Here is a 25,530-nt window from a genome sequence, read left to right on the forward strand (position 1 = left end):
GTCCTCTTTCGTGAGTGTCTTTAGTTGCACTGTTGTGGCTGCCTCCGTGTCCCGAATCATTTTGACTTTGGGGAAGAGTCAGAAGTCACACAGTGCCAGATCCGGTGAATGAGGACACACCCTAATGTTTTTGACAGAAATTGTTGTACCAGAAGTAATGTGTGACACAGAGCGTGGTCATGATGGAGGATGATTTACGGCACTCTTTAAAACCTTCTTTCAACCGACTGACTGCACTGCACAAGTTGAAACTTGTCACACACTGTTACTAACTTTCAATGCGCCACTTCCCTATTGAAGATCCCTGCCTTTCCGTTGGATGGCACTGGGCAGCAGCATTCACTGTATTTTTTATCTCAATGTCACACATCACTTCTGGTATGGCAATTTCTGTCAAATAAAAACATTATAGTGTGTCCTCATCCACCTTATTCACCAGATCTGGGACCGTGTGACTTCTGGCTCTTCCCCAAAGTCAAAATGATTCGGGACATCGAGGCAGCCATGACAGCACAAGTAAAGATACTCACAAAAGAGGACTTCCAGAACTGCTTCAGAAAATGGCAAAAACAATGGCATAAATGTGTTCGAAGCAAGGGGGAGTATTTTGAGGGGGATTATTGGCAATGTGTCTTTTACTGTAATAATTTTTTTTTTTTTAAATTTAAACATTCACCACATTTTTTGAGCACACCTTGTATACTACTGGCTAATAAGTTAATTTACTTCCTTCTTTTGCACATGGACCCATGACTCAGAATCACTAATATTTTTAGTTTATTCTGAAAAAAACTCATCAATCCATGAAACTACTTGATTCCTCAGCTACTACAATTGTTACTCAAATGTGGTAAGAGTGGACATGTTCTCCCAAAAGAGATGCCAATTGAAGGAAAATAATAACTTACTGAAATAAAATAAGTGACAGAAGCATCATTTTTTGTTATTGTTTTTAAAGTTCAGAAAAGACAAATCCTATGTCTCAGAATTTCCGAGTCATTGCTTATTTTAAATTATGAATAGCCAGAGAAGCAAGGCACTGCAGCAAACACTTTTAATAAGAATACAAAATTCACACCAGAGGCACATTCTGGGGAATGTAAATGCACTATCACAAGTAGTAATTCTGCTGGAAGAATAAAATAAGGCTCTCTGAGTACAAATATACAGGAGGGAATGATTAAAACAGGTTTATGATTTACAATCACATTACACTGTATTAAGCACTGGAAACAGGCATATTATTTTAAAAGCCAGCTAGAAGGCATTTGAACATATATAACAAATCTTACAGTCCACAAAGTTCGTGTATAACAGTAATTTTAAGTACTTCATTTCAACACAAAAGAAATGAACAGATGAAGGGATACCTCTCAAAATATTAATTTAAATCTATGACAAAAATCAGAAGAACTTATATTTAAAAAGGATTACGTTCCTGATACAACCACGAAGCTGACAGGCCAACCACACACCACAAAAACAGTGCTGAGCAACTACGACAGCTATGGTCTCATCAATCCCCTTCTTGTTGCCACCACAATGGCCCATATGCTTTTCCATTACTCAAATGAAAAAAATCCCCCTGTCTTCCCATTCCACAAGAGGAACGAAGAAAAACCAAACAGCAAATTCAAAAGTTGGTTTCACCATAAACCCTAAACGTGGTTTAACAAATACAAAGAAACCCAACAGGTATACACAGTGCTCCTTTCCAAGGAAGGAACAGACATGTTGTACATTATCTGAAAGGGATTTCCTTAGGATTATGTACATTGGTTGAATGAGAATTACTGTATCTGAGAAGGCACATATCTGTGATTTAAGGCTTAACTGGTATTGTTACATATGGAAGTCAATGAAAGCTGTCTAGGAGTTCACTTCTGTCAAAATGGAATTTACCAAAAAATTAGCTTTCTAAGCACAGATTTCTATCCTAGGAACCATCAAGAATTTCTATTCCCAAATCCACCTGTCAAAAAAAATTCTCTTAAGCAGGTTTCATTATGAATCAAACGAAACTGCTAACACAACCGTCCTATGACTTTGGATAATGCAAATCCATAAGCTCAAATGCCTCATAGAAATGACAGTGTGATTCCTGCGTCTTAAAAAAAAAAAAAGTCTAAACAAAATTACAGTGGTACAGATTCATTTTTAAAAAGGTATCTGCCACAACTCCACAAGCCAATCATTCATTAGAGTGGCCACTCTGCGTGGACGCCGCAAGGACACCATATAATTTTACTCTGCAAAATAGGTTCTTTTTTCTTTAAGACAATACATGAAAATGAATCTCTTAAAGACGTTTAATATATTCATATATAAAATATCTGATGTTGATATAAATCATGTAAACCTCCCTTTGGAAAAGTTACAACTGGCCCTCATCATTTCCAGGACCAAAAACCTTGAATTTTTATCTGGTTAGTGCAAATCTACATTAGATGGTTTCAAACTACAGAAATAGCCATCAACCCTCACAATACAAAAGGATTTCTCAAAAAGGAAAATTTTTGTGTTCAGATTATAGAAATTCTGCTTAGATTAAAACCACCCATGTTCCCATCCAATTTAACAGTTTTTTTTTTTAAATATGAAAAAGGGATAAAATTAAAACTGTTTGTGCAAGAATCTCTACAATGGTTGTCACCCCTTCTTCTTTTCCCCAACTCTGCTTAATTCTTATTAGGTTTGTTTAGAAATATGACAACGTGACTTTCTTTCTTTTTCTCCAGAAGTGATTTTACTGTTCTTCAAGCCAAGATGGGGCATCCACTCCAGGAGTTTTCAATTTGATATGGAACTGTTTAAGTGTCTGTTCAAGCTGCTTCTGATTCCCAGCAAAGTAAGCGGCAATGGCATTGTGGAAAAGGACCAGCTGGTTGTGCAATACTTTGACCTGTGAACAGGGCAGAGTTACAAGACCAAGCATTAACACAAATGACAGTGAAATATAAGGTGATTTATTACATGTCTTAATTAGTGTCTCTCTCTTCAGGAAAAGCTGTTTCAATAATACAAAGTTAATTCACGCACACCTACAGTACACTGCTTTGCAAGGTCACTGAGCCTTTGAAGACTTAATTTCCCTAAAGGGAATAGGTCAGTTTAAGAAGCTAAATACGTATAGGGATACCTCGTTTTACTGTGGTTCACGATATTGCACTTCACAGATGTTGCATTTTTTACAAAGTGAAGGCAAACCCTTCACCAGCAAAAAGCTAACGACTCACTTCATTGTGGAGTGTGGGACCGAGCCTGCGATATCTCTGAGGCACACTTGTACTCTGTTAACCATTTTTAAACATTATTGAGGGCATTAATTAAAAACGTCAATCTCCTCTCAAACTAAGACTATTAAAAATCAAACACTGAAGAGGGAAAATTATATATAAATGATGGCTATATTACATATAGCTACATACCAAGTATGAACATCATTAAGTTAACTTTATGTAAAACTGAGCAGACTATACTTCTAAATACTGCAGTTCTCTGCAAAGAATCAAGAAAACAGCAGGAAGTGCTGTCCAGAAAGCCAATTTATTTAAGGTTCATGAATCTCAGTTATTTTCAATTGTTTATTTCTTGTAACGATATCAGGAGTATGTTTTTAACCAAATAACACTACCTCTATGAATCTTTCTTAAAGAAATCAGCAAAGCATCACAAAGACTTATGTTTCCAGGGGTCTTCTTTATAACTGTAAAATGTTTGATAGAGAAAGTACAAAATATACTCTTATTTAACCATCCAATCCAATTTTCATTGAAACTGAACTTTAATAATTTTTAATGCTGTAAGAATGTCTGATACATGTGCTAAGTGAAAAAAATAGGATATAACATTTTACATATATGACATCTGTAATTACTATATTATACACACATAAACACACACATGAATAGTCTCTCAAACCATATCTTCATCTACCTACTTCTATGAAGAAAATAACACAACATGCTTATATTGGATATTTTTGATTTGTAAAGTCTTTATTTTTAAAATTAACATATTATAAAAATAACATATGCTCAAAATTATAAATTAAAATCTCCCGATCCTCGATCCTCTCTCTGTACTTGTTGCCCTCCCCTCACAACTGAGAGGATCACTACAAAACATTTTATGGTGTATCCTTTGAGAAATTTTATACAATCTTTAAAAATACAAATGGACTGCACTATGCACACTTTCGTAATTGGTTTTTACTTGACATATTTTAGATATCTTTTTATCCCATTCATTTATTCATTCAATGAATATTAATTATCTTCTTGTATGTTCCAGGTATTGTTCTAGGTTTTGGGGATATAGGAAAAAAACCCATTCCTCACGAGCTTACACTCTTAGGGGATGGGGAAAGGGAGGGGGGAGGCAAGAAACCAGATCCGCAGTGACACCCTAGGGATTCGTCTGAAGCTGGGCTCACCTCTCACTCCTCAAACCTTAGGGTGCCTGGTGCTGCTGTTCATGTAGAAGTTGTTAAAAACAAAAGGAATGTTCTCTCCTCCTCTGACAAAGAAAGTTTCTGGCAGGAATATAGTTTAAGAGCACCAGGTAGCAGGAAGCAATGAAAACTAACAATATCTGTACGAACTAAAAGACGTATATCTTGAATTTATCTGGTCAGGCATTTGAGGCCTGCAAGCTTTCTAAACGAAAACCTTTGGTGCCAGTTGCAGCAAGGACCACAACTAAACATTTCACTGTATACAAGGATACATTTCACTGTGTACAAGGATACAAGAACACGAGGGTAAGTAAGGCACAAAATGATGATCACTGTGATAAATGGGTAGTAGAAATACATCAAGTGAACTTAAGAAAACCGCACGTACTATGGAGAGAAGAGGGTTTTTCCAAGATAGGCTGGAGAACATTGGGACACGAGAGCTCTACCTACCCTGACCCCTGGTTTTGAGGTACGGGGGATATTCAAAGGATGATCAGACTCAACCTAGAGGCAATTATTTAGTTAATAGGATAATTACAGGAAAAGCAGGTTTCTAGATGGTAATTTAGGAAGTGAGTGAAGTATTCTATATATAGTAGACTGTTACAGTAATGGCCCCAAAGAATCACCTCTCTCAATATCCACACCCTTGGTGAGTATTCCTCAATGTGTTAAAAAGAAAAAACCCCACAAACTCAAGATGGCGTGCCTCGCTTGTGCTAAAAGCCCATGATACCAAACCTGGATTTAATACTTACCCTAATTGCAGTTTCAGCCTATACCAGGCGTGGAATTTTAAACTCATCAATCTGAAATTTCCTGATCACTCTATTGAGGTAATCTGCCTGATAAGACCCCCTAAGGGAAGGGATCCTTGCCTGAAATAATCCACTCTTAACTTAGTCCACGCTCTTCCTGCACATAAAATCCTCCCATTTTGTACAATGGACCCCTTGGAGCACTCTTCTAGTTGTTAAATGGGATGCTGCCTGATTCATGAATCACTTAGTAAAGCCAATTAGATCTCCAAATTTACCCGGTGGAATTTTGTTTTTTACCAAATGAAAGTGAGCTTGGCCATGTAACATTAGAAAAGGAGGCCTGAAAACACCACCTTGTGAGGAAGCCCAGTCTAGCCTCCTTCGGGATGAAAGCCCCCAGGGAGAGAGGACCAGTCCACGCCAGCTGTGCCCAGCACCCAGCAGGCCTTCCAGCTGAAAGCGAACCCAGAAGAACCCACCTATCCAACCCACGTAATTGTTAAGAAATAATAAGTCACTGTTGTTCTAGGCCACTAAGTTTTGGGTGTCTTGTTATACATCAAAAGGTTAAGTGGTACATCTATGAAAAAGGTTAAGAACGCAGTTTCCTAGCAAGGAATAAGGGTTTTCGGTAACACAGCGAAAAGGAGGAAATCTAAAGGTGGAGAGGTTTGGAGAGAGGATAGGCTAAGTGGGTGATAAATAAAGGAAGTGAAGAAAAGCCTGTACCTGGGGAGGGTAGGAGTCAGGGGGGAAATTAAGAGAGAAAGCAGCTAGGGAGCACAGATTCAAACACGAGAGGGGAAACTGCTATCATCAGCCCCAAGATCTAACTGCAGTTTTGGAGTAAACGTAATATAGTATCTTTTAAAACTTTTACTTCCACCTCTCTGGGAAGACCTGCGTTAGGCATAGTCTGATACTGGTCACAGCCTTCCCAAATTCGTGTTGTTATTAATCAGGTCATTAGTTACATATCCCCATTATTAGTGCTCTTCCTTTATAGAAATTACCAGAAAGAGCTCTGGAATCAGGAGGCATGTGTGCCAATCTTGCTTGTACCACTTTCTAGTTGCTTCGTGACACCAGGCACAGGCTACTTCCAACTTCATTGGCCAAGGTCTGTATCTGTGTATCAGGGGTGCCGTTACCAAACGGAATTTGTAGTGCTGTTGTGAGGGTTAAATGACACGAGATACCACCTAGCGCACTGACACAGAGTAAGTACTCATTCAGTTTCAGTGCAATCTAAGTTTACCTAGTGGACAGTCAAATCTTCAAACGACACTAACTTCTTGTATATAGTGAGATATACTTGCATTTATTTAGAATCCACTGATTAGGAACTTGTAAGAAGTAAGATTATGATACTGTGATTCATAATAAGGAACATATACTTGGTTTTCTTCCTCATTCCTGGCACAGAGTACCTAAAACCCTTGTAGTTTCCTAAGTGATAAGATAGATGGGGGCATTTTTTATTATAATACTCGGTCTCTTGCCCTGTTTCTGCAATAGCCACAGAGCTATAAGGGTGAAAGGAGTGTCATCTGTTATTCATAATGAGTCCTTTTCAACTATACCCCACTTTATGTTAATGAGGTTTTTGGAAACTCCCTAGATAACCACAGGATGGGGGTTGGTTGCCAGGGGAACTAAATTGTGATTAGAGGTTGGGAATTTTCACCTCTACAGCCCAAAACTCCAGGGAGGCGAGAGAGGCTACAGACTGAATTAATCCCCAACAGTCGATGATTTAATCAATCGTGCCTCTGTAATGAAGCCTCCATAAAAATCCCGAGTACGGGGTTTGGAGAGCACCTGGGTTAGTGAACGCGTCCACATGCCAGGAGGGTGGGGCACCCCAAACTCCATGGGGAGTTTGTGCTCAGGACCCTTCCAGACCTTGCCCTGTGTACCTCCTCTTCATCTGGCTGTTTATTTGTATCCTTTAGTATTTGTACTAAACTTTTTATCAAGTAATAAACTGTTTTCCTGAGTTCTGTTAGCCACTCTAGGAAATGATCGGACCTGAGGAGAGGGTTATGGAAAGATGCCCAAGTGACAACCTGGACTTTCAACTGGTGTCTGAAGGTGGTGGTGGTGGTGTCCGCAGTGTCAGACTGAATTGAACTGTAGAATACCCAGCTGGTATCCAGAGAATTGGTCAGTGTGGGGAAAAAAATCCCACACATCTGGTGTCAGAAGAGTTTGAGAAGCGCTGTGAGTGTGAAAGAAGAGACACAGTTATTTCCTTTTCAAAGACAGAAACTGATGTGAAGTTTACTGAAGCACAATGAAAAACAGGGGCAGTGTGGAGGAGAGGTGGATTTCAACAGCTCAGTTTGGATAAGTGAAGTTTCAGATGCCTTTCAGGCACATACTTGGAAATGTGAGTAGGGAGCTGCATTTTGGAGACTGGATAGAGTTCAGGATATCAGTCAGGGCTGGAAATGTAAAATGGGAGTCAACAGAACACATCAATATACCGATGATATGCAAAGCCACCTGATTAGACAAGCTCATCAAGCGAGTGGGTAGACAGAAAACAGATCCAAGGATGGAGTCACGAAAAATGAACCTTGACCATTATACCTCACAACACCTACAGAATTTACCTTGAAATGGATCACAGGCCTAAATATCAGAGCTAAAAGCTATAAAACTTCTTAGAATAAGAAGAAAATCTTAATGGTCGGGTTTGGCAAAGATTTTTAAATAGTACAAAGCATAAATTATTTTTAAAGAATTAATAAACTGGACTTCATCAAAATCAAAATATTTTTCTCTTTAAAAGACACTTATATAAATGAAAAGGCAAGCCACATATTGAGGGACAATATTTGCAAAACATGTTTTAGACAAAGAACCTGATGCCACAATATATAAAGAATTCTTACAATTCAGTAAGATGACAAACAACCCAACTGAAAAAATGGGGAAAAGATCTGAACAGGCATTTCACCAAAGAAAATAGGCATACGGCAGACAAATACATGAAGATACTCAATGTCTTAAGTTATTAGAGAAATTCCAATTAAAACCACAATGAGATGCTACCGCACACCCACCAGAATGGTTAAAATTGAAGAGTAACTACACCTTATTGGTGAGGATGTGGAGCAAATGGATCTCTCACACACGATAGTGGGTATGTAAAATGGTATAACCACCTTGGAAAAGCCTGCCAGTTTCTTCAAAAGTTAACCATGAACTTACTATTCCCATGTGTATATATACATACAACACAGCTATTCCACTCCTAAGTACTGACCTGAGAGGAATGAAAATTGTATGTCCACACAAAGACCTGTGCATGAATGTTCATAGTAGCTTTATTTGTAATAGCCTACAACTGGAAACAACCCATATGTGTATCAATGGCTTAATAGATAAATTGTGGCATTTCTATACAATGGAATATTACTCAGCAATAAAAAAAGAAATGAACTGATATGTATTCAACATGAATGAATCACAGAAACATTATGCTTAGTGAAACAAACCAGAAAACAAACAGTAGAAACTGTTTGATTCCATTTATGTCAAATTTAGAACATTCCAACTAATTTATAGTAGCAGAAAGCAAATCAGTGGCTGCCTGGTAATGAGGATTTAGAATACAAAGGGGCTCAAGAAAGCTTTTGGGGCTGATGAACTTACTATCTTGTTTTGGTGATGGTTTCACAGGTGTCTGCATATTATCAAAAGTCGTCAAACTGTACACCTTAAATATGTGCAGTAATGCATGTCAATTATACTTCAGTAATGCCGTAGGGAAAAACCGTGGTGCTAGGAAAACTGGTTATCCACGTGGGGAGAAAACTGGATACCTTAACTCACATAATACTATAAATAAACCAGCTCAGGGTGGATTTGGAATTGCAAAAACCAAAAAAATTGAAAACTTTTAGAAGAAAATATAACCAAAAATCTTATAATGCTGGGGTGGAAAAGATTTCTTAAATAGGACACAAAAGGCATGAACAATATAAGATTGATAATTTAATCTACTTTAAGTTAAGACCTTTGGTTTGTCAAAAGCCATTGTAAAGAGGGTAAAAATCACAAGTCACAAAATGGTAGAAGATATCCATAACACATAACCAAAAAAATATTTGTATAAAAATATATGAAGAATGCCGACAAATCAGGAAAAAACCAACAACCTAGTGGAAGTATGGGCAAAGGCATAAATTGGCATTTTATACTGGAAGAAATAAACGTGGTCAATAAACAATGAGGGAAATAAAAAATGAAGAGCACACAAAAATATACCATTTTACTCACTTCGTTTGGAGAGCATGTGGACCAAAGGGATCTTGTACACACTGCTGGTGGGAACATAAATTGGTACATCCACATTGGAAAACAATCTGGCTTTATCTTACAAAGTTGCACACTCACAATATCCTAACAGGCATGGTCAGGAACATTCATAGCAGACACAGAAACAATGCAAATGGCCTTTAAGAGTACAATGAATGGATAGAACGCGAGGTATGGGGGCAAGGGGATGGGTCAAGGAAGGAACACGCAGAGAGGCACAAATCATCGGTAATGCTCTAGTTCTTGGGTTGGGTGGTGGGGTCACAGACGCTCATTATACTATTATGCTTTATAACTGAAATACACATTACATATATTATTTTATATGTATATCAAATGTAATTTTTTTTAAAAGATAAAGAAAACAGGAAAATGAACGAAGCATTATGACTCATTTCAGATATAGGATAAAAAAATATAAAGATGAGTTAATAGATCTGAAAATGAAACTAAATTAGAAAGTTTCAAACAATCTTTCCAAATTCTAATTCTCTGTATAGCCATAAATCAATTCTGTTTATAATCAAGACGTTCACCTTTACTTGTAGAGCCTGAAGTAATGGACCTCAGAGAATTCAAGAAAACTCGTATCTATCCCTAAAATACGATGTTACAATCCTCACGAACTGCTGCTATGTGATGCATTTTGAATTTCTGCAAACCATACTTAAGTAAAATTTCCTTCTCTAAAATGGCATTATCCAGATCAGGAACAAGGCAAATTTACGACAAATTAAACCACTTACTGGTTTTCTACTTTCTCTGTCCATTAAGTAGATAATCTTTTTTTTTTTTTTTTTGCCTGTGGAGACTCTTGTTAAATGCAGAAGGAAGCTTATATAGCTGAAGGATAATAAAAGACAGGAAAATCGGGCACCATTCCCATATCTGCCCCAAGTTTACTACAAGTTTACTCTCTTCTCATTTACATCATGAAGAAACTGAGATTAGGATAATTTTTATGGTTCCCTGCTAATAAAATTTTCTGGAAAAAGTAACTGCTTTCTAAATAGAGGTATATATATATTTGGAAACTCAAAGAGCTCTCAAAAATAGCCTTCTTTCTCTCAATAGAGAAACAGTATTCCTATTTATTTAAATTTGTTTTTTATTTTTTATTGGGGACTATTGGGGGAGTGTGTTTCTCCAGGGCCCAAGCAAGTCATTGTCCTTCAGTCTAGTTGTGGAGGGTGCAGCTCAGCTCCAAGTCAGTCCAGTTGCCTTTTTCAATCTGAGATGCAGAGGGCACAGCCCACCATCCCATGCGGGAATTGAACCGGCAGCCTTGTTATTAAGAGCTCGGGCTCTAACCAACTGAGCCATCTGGCTGCCCCTCTAGAAGCTCAGCAGCAGCCTGTTGTCTTCAATCTAGTTGTGGAGGGCGCAGCTCACTGGCCCATGTGGGAATCAAACTAGCAACTGTGTTGTTCAGAGCTCACGCTCTAACCAACTGAGCCATCCAGCTACCCATATTCCCATTTATTTTTAAGGATAAGAAATGGTTCCTCTTTCAGAGATTTTTTTTTTAAAGGCTTTCACACTTGTTGCCTACCTGGGTTATAAAGTAATTTTCTACCTTGCTCTATGATTATAATTTGGTTTTTCTTGTTTTACCTATTTCAGCTGATCCTTGGCTCCTGGAATTACAGAGCAACTAGGGGCTTCTGTATGTTCAGCGTGAAATACTCATTTTCAGAAATAGGTTCTAGCCAATTTATTGCTCTTTGAGTCACAAAAATGTTTTGACTTGAATTTTAATTCTCATGTTTTAGAATTAGAGGAGACAATAAAAGCAGAGTACAGGATTTGATTCATGTACTGGATCTCTAGAGAGCTGTTACAACAGTCTAGAAAGTTAGAGAGTCAGAAATAAAGTGGAGGGAGTGGCCTGATGGCTCAGTTGGTTAGAGAGCTCGCAATAATAAGGTTGCAGGTTCGATTCCCGCATGGGATGGTGGGCTGTGCCCTCTGCAACCAGATTGAAGGACAATGACGTGGAGCTGATGGGCCCTGGAGAAACACACTGCTCCCCAATAGTCCCCAATAAAAAATTAAAAAAAAAAAGTGGAAAGGGCATTAGACAATCTTTAGCTAAGTCTACAAATGTCAACATAAGCCAGCTTCCCCATTCCTTGGGGTAGATGACAAACCGAACACAGAGACACACCTCTTTTTGTAGCTGAGGAAATCTTGGTAGCTCACTAAAAAGCCTCAAACCAGGTGTTTTCAAAATGGCCTCCTAACCCCCAGTGAAACTTAATCCACGGGAAACCAAGGAAAGAAGGTGCTTTTTAGGACTGAATTCTAGTTTTCACAACAAATGATACAATACCCATTTTCACAAAAACATTACCCAGTAATTGTGAGAAGGTTGATGTGTAAAGCCTTTAAAAGCACACACACTTCAGAGCAGTTCCGTGGCATAAAGAGAGGCTTCGGGGATTCACAGCTTTTCAATTATAATTATGGAAATAAAGTATAAAATTTCATTGTCACTTTAATTGCAGAAGCTATTTTATACCAAAAGAGGTAACTTACTCTCATTTTTCTATTAGCACCGATTATGTGTTATCCTAGTACAAATTTTAGTTTTGGTAGTATGTCTTCAAAATCAGATACAAATTTAAATAAGAATGGTATTGACTCTTTTACCCAATCAAACCATTACTAAATAAAAAAGGGAAATTAAAATAAACTAATAGATCGATTTTTGATATGAATATACTTTCTAAATGAAATGAATTAAAAACAAAGTATTTTGCTTTTCTGGATATTTTTGATGAACAAATTTACACTATAATACGTATTCATAAAATGTCTTCAATGCAGTTCTGACTGGTATGCCACAGGAATTCTCAGAATATTTTGGTTATCAAATAAATATAAATTATTACCAATTAAAGGGAAGAATTAAGTAATATTAGAAAAGCAGCTGCAATACAATTTTAAAGATAATTAAGTTTTGCAATCTTGGTAACGGCTGTGCTGTTGTCACTATATATAAGGTGTTTTAACAAGACTTAAAAGTATTAAGTTACTTGGCTCGTTTATCAGGTTCGTTTTACTAGGCTATTTGGTTTTGTAAAGGTCAATCTAGGAAAGATTCTGGTTTATCAAACAGAACTGGCTTAGGGAGAAAGGAAGAAAGTGAGGCGGGAGAAAGGTCAAACCCTACTTTTGGGCAAAAAAGCCAAAATGTTAGAGGAAATATTTTAGGGTCATTACATTTTTTCAATTTACTTCTATATTTATGCTATCCAATCATGAGAAGTGATGAGCACACAGAATCAAAGAAACAAATATCTTTGGTAGACTATTCTTTGATATGGTAGATGCCTAACTTTTGCGAGGCACTTCCTATGTGACAGATAATATGTTACCCTTATGTCTACTCTGTACAGTCTTCTATTCTCTCCTTTAAAAAAAGCAGACTGAGACAGTTAAGTAACTTGCCTAAGGTGAGACCACTAGGAAGCAGATGGGTTGGGAGCTGGGAAAGTCAGGAATGTCTTCTTCCAAGACTGGCCCATGCTCTTTCACCTATTCCAACCCGCCTCTATTCATAAGGCAATTAACATTTTGGAAAGCTTTTAAACAAAGTCTGAAAAAAAAAAGAGATGACAGAGCACTTTTAAAGGAAAGGTAGAAATGTAGGAAATAAATACTTTAAGCTCCTCCCTAATTTTGTCTCTGCCCTGAAATTGCCTTTAAACATCCTCGGAACAAGGATCTAACACGAGGGTTAGAGCAGATGAAAGAAATGAAAGTTAATTTCTTTCTAAAATGATGAAGAACACAATATTAAATAAACTTTCATATACTCTTTTCATAATTACAGAGCAAGCAAAAAAATCTATGTGGAACTATTTATTGATGTATGTCACAACTTAGAAAAGATATAAAGTAGTTATAGGGATAAATAAAATACAACAGAAAAGCTGAAATTTAAAATAGGAGCAAAAAGAAGACAGAGGTAACAATTCTGGCCAGAAATGGGATGATGACAAATTTGACAAATTTTCAAAACCTAACATCAGAAACAATTATAGTAATTTACAAATACACGAAATCACTGTGAACTCAATTACAAAGGACTTTCATAAAGATCTGCCAAACAATGAGCAACCCAGATCAGACATAAGCAAAACCACTATAGCAACATCTGGTGAATGACCTAAAATGTAGCACACAATACTTTAATTGTTAAAGGGCAAAACAAACTTCAACACTGACTACTAAGGCAGAGACAAGTTGGGGTTTTAAATAGAAACTGGGTAAGAGAATTTTAAGAGCAGGACTGATAGATGATGTCAAGTGGATTACAGTGAAAACTTTCTCCTGCCTACACAGCATGTATCAATTTAAGATAAATACCATTTACAAAGTTACTGACTGAAAAACTTGAAGTATTACTTCATAGGCATCAAATCCATAAAAAGGCACTTCACTTCTACCAAATGAACTTCTTTCCAAATCAAATTTAGATTACATACCTTAACAGAGATACTAAAGTAATTGAGAAAAAGAGGCAATTTCTAGCTAAAAGTTATTAGTTTTAATATATTTACAATTGTTAAAGTCTTTAAACTAATTATTGGCTCTCCCAATAATTCCATAAATTGGTGTTAATATCACGTGTACAATAATATTGGGGTAGTAGCTTGGCTTAAACATGTGAGTAAAACCTGGAAGAAAATTGTTCTTTAGTGAGATGTCGCCAACCATTAATATGTAAAGTATTAACTCTTTTCTTTACCCCCAACTATTTAAAAATGTGTAATTACACATTCCTCTGCCCATCATTGACCCCTTTTCAGTAAGTAAGAGACCAGAAGAGTGACAAACAGGAAAGTATACCTGTCTTAGTCTTTCATTGGGTTTGTGATTTTATTACTTTGTAATAGATTTGGAAATGCCTGTCATGCCACAGCAACTACCAGTTAAGGCACTATCAAAAATAAGGGTGTGGGCACTGGGAGTCAGAGAAGGAAAGACAAATATGAACTACAAATGGAGGTGAAAGAACAGATTTTATTTTTCTGACTCATTGGGATAGGTTTCAACAAATCACTACAAGCAGGTTAAAAAAAAAATCACCGTAAGAGGGAAAAACGGGCAGTCCACCACTGACAAGAAGATAACTGATGAAACGTAATCTGTAAACTCCAGTAACGACAGGTCACAGAACTGTGGTAATGTCTTACAATTCTTTATTTAATGGTACATAAAATTCTCAATGCACAGGTTTTCTCCTCCTTAGCAAAAATGTGTCGACTTTTTGTTCTATGGTTTCCACTGTTAGCTCCCTCCCCTTCCTCCCGTCCTTCCAAGAGCTCCAGCTTTAGATGTGACCAATATGGCTTGTGTTTTACAAGAATCTATCTTCTTTCTCTGCTATTTTAAGAACCTTACGTGGAGCAGCATTGTAACTTCATGTCACTTAACTAAAAGCAGGCTATGAAGTCAAACAGTTCTATAGTTGAATCCTAGTCTGGCTGTGAAGCTCTGAGCAAGTTACTTCACCTCTCTGAACTGTAGCATCGTCACCTGTATACTTGTACCTGATCATCTAGGTCCCAGATTAGGTGGATATACCTATAGATGTTACACAAAACACTTATGGAGAGCTTCCTCCACATACAGATTACTCAGAGTAATATCAACTCCGTTGCTGTAGGAAGGGAAGGCTCTACAGATCATCCACGGAGCTTAGTTCTAGGGCAGGGGTGTCCAAACATTTTTCAACGTTTTTCACCAAGGGCCACACGCGGTAAAATACAGAAACAGCCGGGCCACTCACTCGAGGTGAAGTAAGTAGTGCCTCACCTGGTTTATTTAAGTAAACTATATATTTTTGGAATTTGCTGCGGGCCAATTAACAGTGGCTCATGGGCCGCAGTTGGCCTGCGGGCCGCAGTTTGGACACCCCTGGTCTACGGGAAGAAACATTAGCAGGCAGCACAACACAGTGTGACAGGCGCTTTAGGTGGAGAAGGCTCTGGGCACTACGCTAATACTTAGGGGAAGAAAGAAACTTTCAAGTTGCTAGAGGAAATATTAAGTAACATAAATCATTCAAGTTAGCATCTGCGCTCCTAGTTCCAAATCAATTTAGGTGCAGAAGAGTAGTTAAGAAACTAGGGATGTCCTCTCATTTGTTAGGTGACCCTTTCCTCACTGGCCTTAGGTCACTGGGCAACAGGAACTTACAGTTAAACCAATGGTCTATTCACACTCATCTTCACATTCACAAAATAGCTTTCCTTCATAAATACGGTTCTATAGTATACCTTGGAAAACTGTTTTTAAGATTGAGACCTCAATCTCTTATACAACTTACAAAATTCTGATCCTATGTACCTAACAACTATTTATAAACTAAATGGACAAGTTATTAAGATTTATGATAAAGCCATTATTTTTCTTTAAAAAATCCACAAGCAGTACTACTATGCTCTGTTTTCAGATGAGAACAGAAAATTTACCAAAAGTTAACAAATCATTTAAACTTATGATCCAGGGTTTCTTCAAGAATTTTTTTTTCTGACCTTTTCCCACCAATGCTCATGTTCCTCAATCTTGTGTGGTTCTGCTTAAGTCATGCTGCCACCATGCTGCCACCTCGTCATGCTGCCACCTAGCCTGGCAGGGATTTATCAGATTCGGTATTTCTTCTTTCTTATGCTTAACTCAGCATTTTGTATATAACAGATTTTACTAAACGTTCTCCATTAGGTTGTAAGTCACTTGTCAGCAGCGAGTTGGTCATAACACCTTCATACGATATTTTTTAGGATTAGGCATTATTATAATAGCTCAAAACAAGCACCATAAAAAAACTTACTGAATTTAAAAAAGAGCCTCTTTTGAAAACTTAAAGACAGAAATAACAACAGAAAACCAGGATGTTATAAGGTTTGAGAGGAAGAAAGGAGAAAGCTATTTATCAAATGATTTTTTTTAATCTAACAAAGTAAAATGTAGATGAGTCATGGAAGGAATACACACGCACACACACGCACACGCACGCAACAAGAAAGTGCCGAGTCATTACTGAGAGGACTTCAAGGAAAGGTTAAAGAGAACAACGCAAAGTCAAATTCTTAAACATTGCGAACGTCTTCTAAGATTTTACTCGGAAATACTATATAAAGGTTTTACTTTTAAGTAAACTGAAGAGACTGTAACTACTAAGAACTAAAAAAAAAGTGCAGCAATGCTACCACCAACAAAACAATGCAGATAGATTATCACTGATTTGTTCAAATTTTACACTGATCACTTTAAAAAAATCAACTTTATCACAAAACCTGGCCAATGACTTGGGAGATACCCAAGGTTCTTGGCAATATAAATGAAATGTGCACTTCAGTAGTACACAGGTATCAACCATTTTTACAGAATAGATACACTGCCGCAATAATGGTTAAGTAAATTTTTATAAATCAATCCTAGTCACTCAACGTAAAAGAACCAAACAATCCCCTCCCCTCTAACATACACAACAGAAAAATGAAATCCAGACCCTACCCTCCAAATGAGTTAATCACTTCTGACCAAAAAGCGTCAGAAAACACAAGAACCTCATAACTGCCAGAAAAAAAGGAAGCAAGTCAAATCTATAAAAACAGCAATTCATGATTATAAAGCTGTCACTCTTGGGAGGCTTTCAAATCGCCCTTATCTACCATCACCCTTATTCAAGCCCCCATCATCCCTTATCTAAACTACTATATTCACTCTTAGATTCTACTGAAATCTCAGCTCCATATTTCAGTCCTGTCATTTGCCAAGAATTCTTTCAATGGCTTCCCACTGATATTAAAATAAACTTTTCCTTCATGGGTCTATAAAGCCTGCATGGTCTGGCCCCTGCTTACCCCTATGCGCTTCTCCATGCTCTAGTCACATGCACTCTTTGAACATACCACATCCCTTCCAGCCACAGGGCTGTGACATATATTGTTCTTGCTATCTGGAATACTCTGCTTCTCACTTTAGTTAGCTAATGCTCAACCCACTTTCTCATGGAAGCTTGCCCTGACTACTACTTAACTGATCATCTACCTCTCCTTGAAAACACAGGTGATAAGCAAAATTATATGTCTATATTTTTGGTGTGATTTCATCAATGTTGTTTCTTTTACTAGCCTATAAGCTCTTCGAGGATAGAGTTTGTTTTTACTTTTGCTCACTGGATATCACCAATATCCAGAACACTTCCTGGTGAGGGGGTACTGAAGTTTTGCCACCCCAAACTATGCCTTTTGGAATACTGATTTTAGGCTGGTTATTCAGAAACAAAATACAAGGAAGAACCCTTACCTGAATCGCTTAAAGGAAGAGAGAATCACCTTAGCATTACAATGTAAACTGTGGCAGACAGGGAGAAATCCAGCCAATCCTGTTTGCGGAACATCCCTCTGCTGTGTGCTATTGTTTCTGGGTGGCCCAGCAAAAATTTATTTACCACTTCTGTTCTTTCTCATTTACCTGTAAATTGCCTACTTTCTCTTTGAAATCCCAGACCCCTGCCTCCCTTTTGTGTCCAAAATGACATATAAACTTCAACTGCCCAGCATCTTCGGGTCTCATATTCTTATGGCACCTCCGCACATACATCGTAATAAATTTTGGACATTTTCTTCTGTTAATCTGTCTCATGTTAATTTGATTACTAGCCCAGGTAGGAGAATTTATAAGGTAAGAGGGAAGTTATCCCATCTCCACTGGCACACAGTATGTATGTAAAAAAAAAGTTTGTTGAATGAAAAAAATAACAGTAACAACATGAAATTATGTCAAATTACATGATGAAATATACTCAGGAATTAAGTCTGGAAGTAAAGTTGCCTGAGTAAGGGAATGTTTCACAGGATCCAAATGTAGGTAATCCTATTTGGCACAGTTGTTGAGCTTGCTTATTACACTTACACATGTCAATCCATAAATGCTTATTTTTTATCTAGAACTAGCTAGGGTTCTTTTACCTATAGAACTTAATTTCATTTGACCTATGAGTAAATGGCAAGAGCAATACTGTTTATGCCTCCAGTTACAGAAGTAAAGACAACAATCAGTAAGTCATTGGAATGAATATTTCAAAAGTATCAAGAGTAAGAAGTTAAGGTTATTTTGTCAATGGGTAAAAAGATTTTCGGAATGTATCTGCTCATACATATTAAGTAATGATTAACGTGCTCCTTAAAATTTGGCAACAAATACCCATTATTTTAAATTCAGAGGGTTATACTTTTTCCTCTCAAAGAGAACTTTTAGTAAATAAAGAATACCTTTGCCCTCCAAGCACTTCCAAACATTTACAGCATATTTTTACAAAAATGAACTAGGCTTTGAGTATTTCCTATTACATTACGTATTTGTATAAAGTCACTGAGTCATCACAACTAGATATACAGTTGTCTCATATTACATAAGTATGTTTACTTCGTTGTACGTTTTTCATTCTCTGTGTATTCTCCTCTTTCTCCTGCCTCACTTCAGTTCACTGAATTTTCCTCTGAAAGTTAAACTCATAATAAGATGCATATGAAATAAGTCTGTCATATATTAGACAAATCCTAATATACGGATTATTACTGTATTATGATTATATGTGAAACACGGTGTGAATGAAAATGACAGTTATTTTCACCAACCTAAGATTCAGAATGACTATGATTTTTGAGAACAAAAAATTTAAGTAACTATATTAATCAAATACATACCCAGGACAGATCCCAAGTCTGTTCATCTTTTCCTGCCCGCCCACCCCCACTGACCGCCATCCTGTAAGTCATTAAACTATATTAATGGAAAAAACAATGCATGTAGTGGTTATAGCTAATTCATAGCTAATTCACTGACATTACCTTAAAATAAGAGTGTATTTTGTCCTTCTTGAAATAACAATATAATAAAATTAATGGAGGCCTTACTTTTTTATATGCTAAAACACTTTGTTGAATCTTTTGATACATTCAGGGTTTTCTTTTTTTCCCTACACTCCCAAGTTAAATTATAGTCATCTTAAGGGAACATTAATCTTAAATTACTTTTTTCACATTCCATGTGGTTCCAAGCCATATAAAAAGTTGTTTAAAAAAAACAAACATGGTTTGCTCAAAATGATCTGCATATTTTTCTCTTAAGTTTTTGCCTTCTCTTTCCATGCAAACAGTACCACTCAGACAACAGAAGAATTTCAGAGAGAGGATGCTTTGCCTTCATTAAAGCAGAGTGAGGTAATCAGGATTTGCCTTTCACCCCATGATAGTTGACTCTCATTTACTTCCATCTCATTCACTTGCCTTCAGCGAGCCTCTAATTCTGGGAAGAAATTCAAATGCACATTTACTAAATGATAACACACATGTAACAGCAAGGCCAGGCATCATGAGGGCGGTAAAAGAAGCCAAGGCACCTCTGCTCAGTCTACAAAGCACCAGAAATGTCTATTTTCTTTCTCTTTACAAAAGTAGCCTAGGTTTTGTTTTGAATCTTGAAAGGAACAATCAAAGGCAAATAAACTGCCTTAATCCACAAAATAGCTCAAGTTATATTATTTAAAGGTGTAGAAAAAGAGAAATATTGATGAAAGGAGAAACACTAGAAGAGCCTAATTAACTTTGTCCTTAATGCTATGCAACTCAGTGTTGTTTAGGAAATGAAGAAAAGATTATCAGAGAGTAGTAAGGGTTGTTTAGGTTATAGATAAACACAACATATCATGGGGGGGGGGTAGAGAGTATAGATTATAAATAGAAGAATCCAAGGTTTTCCATTCAAACTATTTGTAGAAATGTTAGAAATCTGAGACAAATACAGACATGTGCACATATCACTCAGGATTAATGCATGCACATAGACAGGAATGTGTGTATTTTACATACCTATTCTCTTTGTTTTGCCAGAGAAGGAAGGTTAGACTAACTACATATAAACACCTCAATTTTCTAAAATATAGCTACGAATCTACCTCTCAATCTCTCTCAAAATATTTTAAAAACATGTTCTAAGAACGAAACAAAAACATTCTCACAATGTTTGTCCACTAAAATTGACTGCAATAGTCACAGGACTGGTTCTTAATTCTTTACTCAATGACTATTTGCTTTTACTTTATGCATATTCTAGGTGTTTGGTTATCTGGCATCTCATTTTAGAAAAGAAGTGTTGCTATGGGAAGACACTTTCAAAGCCATGATATATGAACCAAAAGAAAGCACCCCTACTGCCTGCCCCAAGCTGCAAAAATAGCTTTAAAAAAAAACAACAGCAATGGTCAGGACATCAAGTTAGAAAACAGCATACTCATTGATGTTTCTGATAAGTTTTGTTTATAAAAAATGCAATATACAATATTTAAGAAATAGAGTGTATCACATTTTGTTAAAATTCAAGTGTTAAGTAGATTACCTGACAACGGCCTTTAAAAGAGATGTCAAGGTACAAATTCGGCTGTAGTTTAACAAAAGAACAAAAACCCCCTAGATTTGAGGCATTTCAAACTGCCAAGAAAGCAAACAAGGATGATAGACAGCTCTGTGGCCTAAAGGCTTGCTTTGTCTTCCCTTTGTTAGAGATTTTAAAGAAAAGGGTAAAAAGTTAACAACAACAAAAAACAAAAGTTTTCTCATGGATCTGTCTTTATCCAAATTATAGTTATTTATTGCTTAAAATAAATAAAAAAGATCAACACAATCTCTTTATAGTTTTGAAGAGTTAAATAAAAAAGGTAAAAAAACGTCATAGTTTTTTATAGATTCTATTTCAGACATAGCCAATTACTGAGTTCAAATTGACACTTAGCTTGATGACAACTGTGGAAAGCCAAAAACAAGTAATATCTCTAGGCTATCCTAGAACAGAAAATCCTTGAGAATAAAGGCAATTTAATTTTTTTATTTTTATAGTAAGGAAGGTCAAAAGAAGATGACAATGACGACGTTATTTTCAAAGCAGTGACTTCCAAACCTTGATCTCTGAAGCCCTGCTCATCCAAACTCCAAACCCACATCATTAACTTCTACCAATTCTTTCCACTTGAATATTTTGTCATGGTCTCAAACTAAACTGGGGTTAAAAAGAACACATGCCCATCCCTCTTCCCTCACAAACTGCCAGCCAAACTAGCTTCCTATGCTGATTTCCTAATCCCTGTCATGTAGTCTTGAAATCACTGTGTTCTTTCCTTTCTACAGCTAGTGCAATGAAGGTTGTTATGATTAAGTGAGAAAATTTATGTAAAATGCATAGTCACTGACAAATAAGAAGTGCCTTCTCTGATTCATGTTGAAATCTGGAGAGTCAATGCCAAGTTTCAAAAACAGTTACAGTAATGAGAAGTAACAGTCAATGGCCATTGTTTATCCTTGTGCAATTTGCTTATTTTTACTTTGGCAAGAACCATATAAGCATAGTAGCTGGTTTAAGGTTATTGATTCTTTCAAAATAAGTTTCCTTCCTTTTTATAAAGGCAACACAACCTTTCATAGAAATTGTCTAAAATACAGAAAAATTTATAGGCAACAAGAATGACCCATAACCTCACTATCCAGAGAATAGCACACAATACCATTAGATCCTAATGGAGTGCAATTACCATTGTATAGATTTCTAACATCATTTTCTCTATTTGTAGACATCCTGAACCCCCAAATTCTTTCTCTTCAAATTAACCTTGGACAAAGCCGTTAAAATTCTAGCATACTTCATTTACACTACACTGTCTAGTACTGATCCATTATAGGGCAGTATGTCAAAAATATTTTTATGTTTAAAATATACTTCTGTATCTAAGTATTGATATATTCCTACCCATCAAAATACTAAACAGTGTAACGCATCTATTATAAGGATAGATATAGGAATGACTAACATGAATGCCATCTTACATGCTCAGCTAATGAATGCTAAAAGGCTGCACTGCGCTCTTATTTGAATGATGCTGGGCAATCTGTCTGATAACTCTGCTGAAGTTTCCTTTATCGCCACTGCAATGTTTTTTACATGAATACTTTTCACCCATTGTAGCTAAAAAAAAGGGGGAGGCAAAGTGCTGGACTTGGCAGGTCTCAAGGAAATGTATCATTCCGCATTTTTTATGGGAATCAGAAGAGTTTCTAAGAAACTGTTAAGGAAAACAAGAAGATATCAATACACAATTAGAACTGAAGAATAACTTTAAGAGGGTACCTGGAAGAAAGCAGAGTTGAAGGCCTATCATAACTTTGGAGGATGTGAAAAGCACAGGATGGGGACGAGCCACGTGCAATGGTGAGACCTCATCTCCAGGGGACTGAGTTACACCTACTCTGGACTGTGCTCACTACTGGCTCTCCCATTTCCAGAACAGCAACCCCCCTGTCAAAATTGAATACACGTGCAATGGAAGAAATGTTAAACATGGAAACCCGTCCTTTACTTAAATCAAAACTCAGGAGCCTGTTATTATATGAATTCATTTCCAAGTAAAGCCTGTGGTTGGTCCATCTCAGCTCTCACTCTCTCAGTCCTTCAATGTGTTCATGTCACATGAAAATAATGTGGACAACTGATTTCTTGGCTTATTACTTTCAGGTTACACTAACTGGAGCCCTACGCTGGACCTTTTAGTCATTTCTCATCTATCAAGTTACTGGGAAGAATGCGGTTTTCTCTTCCTGAAATCTGTACCTACCGTTAATCAAAAGGTTTCAAAATATCCAGAGCAGAATCTACCATTATATAACTTTAAAGCACTTGACACGAACGGCAATCTGAAGATCAACGGTTAAACAGCAAGTATTTTTTGCCAATTGTTACATATGCAAGACTGGGATAGCAGAGTTGATGATGACTTTTATACAGAAAGGTAAATATATTTTGTGTACTTCTAAAAACTCAAACACTGATTATAAATGGAATTGTTTTGCAACTGTAATGAAAGAGAGTTAACAGAAACAAAAAAATTTCTATTTATTTCTCTTTAGCGTGACTTGAAAGTCCACAGAAAGATCTCAGAAGGTAAAAAATGAATTTACCTTATTTTCTTCCAGAAATTTCAACTTAATAGAAACGTCATTGCGCATTTTATCATATTTTTCCTTATGTGCTTGGAACAGATGTTGTGACTGCTCAATCTTTGGCAGAGTGTTTGCATCACGTGGTCCAAGATTCAGTTCTTCCAAATCAGTGCGATAGGCATCATATTCAATCCTGGAAAGAAGAGAAAAATGAAGCATACTACAAAAAGAGTGTGAAATAAGTTCAGGAGGTGAGTTGGAAATATACAGTAGTCTGATACTGTATATTAATATATAATAATTCACATACACATTTTACACCTCATGCTTTTAAAATAATTTCTTTAATACAAAGAACTATTAACATAATGGGGGGAGGAAGCTGCCTATTAATTTCAATATTCCTCCCAAAGTACAGTATTAACTGACAAGTAAAATTTCCAAAATTTAAAAACCAGTTTTAAAAAAAAACAGTGCTAAAATCTAATGGTAACAAGATCCTGGGTAGTCATCAATCCCCCACGTGAATTGGTTAATATCATTAAGGCCAAGCAGGTGAGGACAGCAGACTTTAGAATGACATATTTAAATTAACTGATAAAAGGAAGTTACACTGAGGGTCAGCAGTCCTTAAAGTATAGTCCAGGTCAGCAATGCACATCAGAAAGAATGTAAGCCACATATGTAACTTAAAGTTTTGTAGTAGTCACATTAAAATAATAAAAATGTATTGCACCTGTTTTTAACAATATATTTTATTTTTCAGAAATCTAAAATATTATCATTGTGATATGTAATCAATGTAAAACATTGTCAATGAACTATTTTACTTTTTTGAGGAAGGGTACTGAATCTTTGAAATCCACCATGTATTTTATACTTCTACCACAATTCAGTTCAGGCTAGCCACATTTTAAGGGCTCAATAGACACACATGGCTGGTGGCTACCATACAGGACAGCACAACTCTAGATGGATTTCCATAACATTAGCATTTAGAATGTGACATGGCAGTTACCACCTTGTGTTCCCTGGGATGCCTCATAATATTCTCCCACCACTAACTGAAATAGTTACCCTACCCATCGTTACTCCATGATCCCACAGCAAGAAATACCTAATTAGGTATCTGAAAGGCATCTCAGAAAAGAATTAAAACACTAGAATTAAATTTTAAAGGATGGCAAAAGCTTACAAGGTGGATTGGGGCAGGGGAATTGGTAGAACGTTCCAGGAAGAGAACAGTATGGACAAAGACATATTTATCCATTGTAAGACACCATGAAACATTTGGGATGTAATTCTGTACGTTAGAACATGATAATAGAAGGAATTAAAGTCAGACAGGTAGGCAGGATTGAAATTAAACAGGGCCTCACAGGCCATGCTGCAGGGATCAGGTTTAATCTGGGAGGACAAGTGATTGGGAAGCCAATGAAGAACTTTGATCTAGAAAGTGAACATGTTCTATTTGTTCAGGATAGGAAGATGACTATGGTGGTTGTATAAGGAGTGGAGGATGAACTGGAGTTGAAGATTAAGAAATCAGAAGTAAAGGAACCAATTAAAAGACTAAGGGCAAAAGACAAATGAGTCATTGAATCAGGACAGTGGTAGTGGAGCTACGGAGAGAGATAGATACTAAAGGTTTAGGATGCAAGACTGATCTGGTAATGATACCAAGTTACTAAATCCATGGGTTCTAGGCAACTGAATGACCACTTTGCCCTTCCCTGGCTCTAATGTCTTCAGCTAGCTATTTTTTCTCTTTCTGCTTTTGTTTTTTCATCTATAAATGGGAATAATAATCTCCATAAAAATTTCATGTATATAAAGTATACCTGAAGGTAATACTAATATCTTTAGTATTTAGTATTCAGGTAATAACTAATATCCTTAGAGTGCGTATTATTATGGCCAAATCAGAAGAGCGATAGCCAGAAGTAAATGTACTAAAAACAGTAAGAAATGAAAG

At 36.6% G+C, this 25,530-nt stretch overlaps 1 protein-coding gene across 7 annotated transcripts in view; it reads right to left on the reverse strand.

Moving 5' to 3' along the window:
* Positions 1–1,040: 1,040 nt before the first annotated feature.
* ARFIP1 (ARF interacting protein 1) overlaps positions 1,041–25,530 on the reverse strand; it is an 83,110-nt gene continuing 58,620 nt past the window's right edge. For all 7 annotated transcript variants that reach the window (XM_019722679.3, XM_019722663.3, XM_019722648.3 and 4 more), the window contains 2 exons: positions 23,574–23,748; positions 1,041–2,902 (listed from right to left, as the gene is read on the reverse strand). In XM_019722679.3, coding sequence (XP_019578238.1) covers positions 2,747–2,902; positions 23,574–23,748 — 331 coding nt within the window. In that variant the 3' untranslated portion in view covers positions 1,041–2,746. The remainder of the gene's footprint in view (positions 2,903–23,573; positions 23,749–25,530) is intronic.

Source organism: Rhinolophus sinicus, chromosome 15, assembly GCF_057876585.1.
Source record: "Rhinolophus sinicus isolate RSI-liver-muscle chromosome 15, RSI-T2T, whole genome shotgun sequence".
NCBI classification, from domain to species: Eukaryota; Metazoa; Chordata; class Mammalia; order Chiroptera; family Rhinolophidae; genus Rhinolophus; species Rhinolophus sinicus.